We start from the raw sequence: 4,601 nt of genomic DNA, 5'->3' as shown, positions 1-4,601 counted from the left end.
CCCACCTCAACAGCCTACCCAACATTTCCCTGATGCTTCCAGCACTCCTAAACAGAACAAGCCCACCCCAAGAGTGCTCCCCCACACCCTCCCACTCCCAGACACCCCTAAAACCAACCAACCCACCTCAACAGCCCACCCAACATTTCCCTGATGCTTCCAGCACTCCTAAACAGAACAAGCCCACCCCAAGAGTGCTCCCCCACACCCTCCCACTCCCAGACACCCCTAAAACCAACCAACCCACCTCAACAGCCCACCCAGAGTTTCTCTGACCCCATCTAAACCCAACCAGCCCAGCAGAACAGTCCACCCAACACCCCTCTGCTTCTAAGCAGCCCTAAACCCAAACAACCCACCCTAACAGCCCCTTAATGTTTCCATGATCCCCCCAGCACCCCTAAAACCAACCAGCCCACCCTAACAGCCTCCTCAGTGTTTTCTTCTCTCCAAACCCAACTGGCCCACCCCAACAGCTCCTATTCCCAGGCTACCCTAAACCAGATCATCTCAACAGCTTGCTCAACAACTCCCCACCCCTGCCAGGCACCCCAAACCCAACAACCCATCTCAGCCCAACTTAAGATTCCCCAGTTTCCAGATATCCCCCAAACCCAAACAGCCCACCCAACGTGCCCCAACCCCCACCCCCCTGACCACAACCAACCCATCTCAAGAACCTTCACCAACACCACTTTACTAGCAGTCCACCACAGCGGCTCTCCTAGCCCATCCTCCTAGGTACCCCCATGCAGCCCACACCACCACCCCTGTGTCTGTCCCTGCAGTCCCCCAGCACTTTGAGGCCCTCCCAGTCCCTCCCAGATGCCCCAGGAACTGGGGTGCCCTGGACATGGTGGGGCCATGGGTGGCATCACTGCCCTCCTGGCCCAGCCCAGGGCACATCCTCCTGCACTGCCACAGGTTTAGGGCATAGGGTGGTGAGTGGTGGAGTTGCAATGCCACTGTGTCCCCAATCCCTGCCCTGGGTCCCGGAGCACGTCCCCAGCTGAGCCGCCACAGATCCCATTAACCACAGCAGCTCAGTCCAACCTTAATGCCTGCTGGCACCAGGTTGTAATCCTCCTGCCCTGAGCTGTGAACCTGGCACGGCCACCGGTGTCCCCCAGCCATGCCAGGCACCAGGGGTCCCAGGGGCCCAGTGCAGGGTGCAGCCAGGGGTTCCTGGGCTCCACCATGACCCTTGATTTGTCCCCACAGGAGCAGGAGAGTCGGGGAAGAGCACCATTGTCAAGCAGATGAAGTAAGTGCCAAAAGGTGCCATTTGGCCATGTCCCACCGTGCCACATGCCTGCCCCACACCACAGTCATGGGGTGCCCCTGTCCCACCGTGCCTGGCTCTGCCCCATGCCACAGCTGTGGAGTACACCTATCCCTTAGTGCCTGGCGCAACCCCACAGTGCCCAGTTTGGTCCCATTCTGCACCCATGAGTGCCTCCATTCCCCAGTGGACCGCTCAGCCCCATCCTGCACCCATAAGTGCTCCCTACCCCACAGTGCTCACCTCAGCTCCATGTTGCACTCATGGGTGCGCCCCTGCCCCATGGTGCCCAGCTCAGCCCCATGCCCTCCTCCCCGGCCAGGATCATCCACCAGGACGGTTACTCGCTGGAGGAATGCCTGGAGTTCATCGCCATCATCTACAGCAACACGCTCCAGTCCATGCTGGCCATCGTGCGGGCCATGAGCACCCTCAACATCCAGTACGGGGACACAGCTCGCCAGGTGAGGAGTACCTCATGCTGGGCAGGGGCATCCCACCCAGCCCCCTGACCCCACTGAGTCCCTCTCCTTTGTAGGACGATGCCCGCAAGCTGCTGCACCTCTCAGACACCATCGAGGAAGGCACCATGCCCAAGGAGATGTCAGACATCATCGGGCGGCTCTGGAAGGACACAGGCATTCAAGCCTGCTACGACCGTGCCTCCGAGTACCAGCTCAACGACTCGGCTGGCTAGTATGTGGGGTGGGGGGAGGGTTTGGGTGGGGAGTGGAGGGTATCTGGAAGTGCCGACCCATGTCTCATGCCCACCGCGTGCCTGGCCAGCTACCTGTCAGACCTGGAGCGCTTGGTGACCCCCGGCTACGTCCCCACAGAGCAGGATGTGCTGCGCTCCCGTGTCAAGACCACTGGCATCATCGAGACCCAGTTCTCCTTCAAAGACCTCAACTTCAGGTGGGGGCTGTGCCCCCGGTGAGGGCTGGTGCCGGGGGGAGGGCAGGGGGCAGGGGGTGCTGACCCCTCCTTGTCCTGCCCAGGATGTTCGATGTGGGTGGTCAGCGCTCAGAGAGAAAGAAGTGGATCCACTGCTTCGAGGGGGTGACCTGCATCATCTTCATCGCAGCCCTCAGCGCCTACGACATGGTCCTGGTGGAGGATGACGAAGTGGTAAGGAAGGCTCAGGACCCCATACCCCCTCTGCTTTGTCCCCATCGCAATGTAGGGGTCACCGTGGGGTGACGGGGTTTTGTCCCTCCACAGAACCGCATGCACGAGAGTCTGCACCTCTTCAATAGCATCTGCAACCACCGCTACTTCGCCACCACCTCCATTGTCCTCTTCCTCAACAAGAAGGACGTCTTCCTGGAGAAGATCAAGAAGGCCCATCTCAGCATCTGCTTCCCCGACTACGATGGTGAGGGTGCTCTGCCACCGGGTGCAGGCGGGTGGTGGTGGGGTGTTGGTGAAGGGTTGGGTGCCAGCACCCTGCAGCAGCCACCCACCAGGTGGCCCCAGCACCCCACGCAAACAATGCTGTGCTGGCCTTGCTCACCGACCAAGCGAGGTTTGCCCCAACGGGGGAGCGCGGGGTGACACTAGGCCAAGACCCATGGAGGCGGGGGGAACACCAGCCCAGGAGGGGACCCCACTCACTGCCACGTCACCAGGTCCCAACACCTATGAGGACGCCGGCAACTACATCAAGCTGCAGTTCCTGGAGCTGAACATGCGGCGGGACGTGAAGGAGATCTACTCCCACATGACCTGCGCTACTGATACCGAAAACGTCAAGTTTGTCTTCGACGCCGTGACCGACATCATCATCAAGGAGAACCTCAAGGACTGCGGGCTCTTCTGAGCCCCAGCCCCAGTGTACCCTCCCCAGCCCGGGCCTCCCCCTCCCCTGGGGCCCAGCCCCATCACTGCCCCCACCCCACCTCCCCAGCCATTTCCACTTGCCCCAAACCCCCGGGATTTGACCTGCTCCGCCCCAGAGCCACCCCTGGGTGGGGGACACGGCTCCGCTTCCCCTCCCCAGCAGCCCTCCTGCTGGCCAGTGCTGTGGGGCACCCAGTGCCACTGGGTGCTGGGTGTCCCTGGGGGCTCTATGTGCTGGGGGGTCCTGGGTACCCCTTGGAGCTGGGAGGTGTGGGGAGGTCCCTTGGGCACTGAGGGTCCCTTGGTACCCCTTGGAGTTGGGGGGTGGGGAAGTCCCTTGGGTGCTGAGGGTTCTTGGGTACCCCTTGGACCTGGGGAGTCCTGGGGGTCCCTGGATACCCCTTGGAGCTGAGGAGTACTGGGGGTCCCTGGGCTACCCTTGGTGCTGGGGAGTGCTGGGGGATCTCCAGGAACCCCTTGGAGCGGAGGGGTCCTGGACGTCCCCATATGACCCTTGGCACTGGGGAGGCTGGGCTTCTTTGGGTGCCCCCTGGTGTTAGGGGTCCCTTGGGGTCCTGCAGGGTATTGGGGGTTCCTAGTATCTGTTGGAGCTGAGGGATGTGGGGGGGGCGTCCCTTAAGTGCTGGGGGACCCTGGGTACCCTTTGGAGCTGGAGGGTGCTGGGGAGTCCCTTGGGTGCTCCAGGGTGCTGAGAGCTCCTGGGTGCCCCTTGGAGCTGGGGGCTGCTGGGGTCTCTTGGGTGCCACAGGGTGTTGGGTGTCCATGGGTGCCCCTGGAGCTTGGGGTCCCTGTAGGCTGCTGCAAGATCTCCCTTGGGGCCACAGGTCACTGGGTGGCCCTGGGCACAGGGTGTCCCCAAGATCTGTGTGGTACTGTGTCTCCCCTGGGTGCCAGGAACCCCTGGGTGCCACCATCCCCCTGCTGCAGGGCCAGGGGGTGGTCTTTGCCCCACCAGCAGCACCCTCAGCTGCTGAGCCAGCACCCCGGGGTATGTGTGGGGGGGTTCAGCCCCCCACCAACATCCCAGCTCCCTCCCCAAGGGTCCCACTGGCTGCCCTCACCGCCCACATCCAGCCCACCCTGTGTCCCTCTCCACTCCCCGGGGGCTCCCCCAGCCCTCCTGCCTAGGTGAAGCACCCACCCCCAGGTCATAGAGGGGGGGTAGTATATATATATTTTTCTCTCTGTTTTTTTTTCCTTTCTACATTTTATTATTTCAAACCATGTGAACAATTCGGTAAAACATCCTGTGGGAAAAGCGAGGCCGCGGGCACCAGCTGAGGGGGCCCCCCAGGCTGGGGGGGGACAGCGGGGGCCGCTCTGTACAGCGGGCTCTCCTCGCCCAACGCAACAGCTAGCCCTACAAAACTAGGTTTAGAAAGAAGGGGGGGGGGATACAGGCAGTGGGCAGCACCCCCCCCACACCCACCCTCCCGCCCAGCCACTGCCTGCCAAGGGC

At 62.2% G+C, this 4,601-nt stretch overlaps 1 protein-coding gene and 1 long non-coding RNA gene across 3 annotated transcripts in view; one reads left to right on the top strand and one right to left on the bottom strand.

The window, feature by feature from the left end:
- Positions 1-4,532, top strand: part of LOC113484699 (guanine nucleotide-binding protein G(t) subunit alpha-1) — a 24,209-nt gene extending 19,677 nt beyond the window's left edge. Inside the window, exons 3-10 of one of the 2 annotated variants that reach the window (XR_003399261.1) lie at positions 1,225-1,264; positions 1,605-1,746; positions 1,821-1,978; positions 2,069-2,197; positions 2,281-2,410; positions 2,504-2,657; positions 2,911-3,611; positions 3,858-4,532. Coding sequence is in view for 1 of the 2 variants with exons in the window: in XM_026857189.1 (XP_026712990.1) it covers positions 1,260-1,264; positions 1,605-1,746; positions 1,821-1,978; positions 2,069-2,197; positions 2,281-2,410; positions 2,504-2,657; positions 2,911-3,101 (909 nt within the window). In the remaining variant the exon portion in view is untranslated. Of the gene's footprint in view, positions 1-1,224; positions 1,265-1,604; positions 1,747-1,820; positions 1,979-2,068; positions 2,198-2,280; positions 2,411-2,503; positions 2,658-2,910 lie in introns of both variants that reach the window. The other variant, XM_026857189.1, reaches the window with a different exon arrangement.
- The window catches only part of LOC113484702, a 4,134-nt gene continuing 3,221 nt past the window's right edge, over positions 3,689-4,601 (bottom strand). Inside the window, exon 2 of the long non-coding RNA XR_003399262.1 lies at positions 3,689-3,874. This is a non-coding gene — a long non-coding RNA (uncharacterized LOC113484702). The remainder of the gene's footprint in view (positions 3,875-4,601) is intronic.

The sequence above is a fragment of the Athene cunicularia genome (genome assembly GCF_003259725.1).
Source record: "Athene cunicularia isolate RWA chromosome 12 unlocalized genomic scaffold, athCun1 chr12_part1, whole genome shotgun sequence".
In the NCBI taxonomy this organism is placed as follows: Eukaryota; Metazoa; Chordata; class Aves; order Strigiformes; family Strigidae; genus Athene; species Athene cunicularia.
This window is presented reverse-complemented; position numbering and strand designations above follow the sequence as displayed.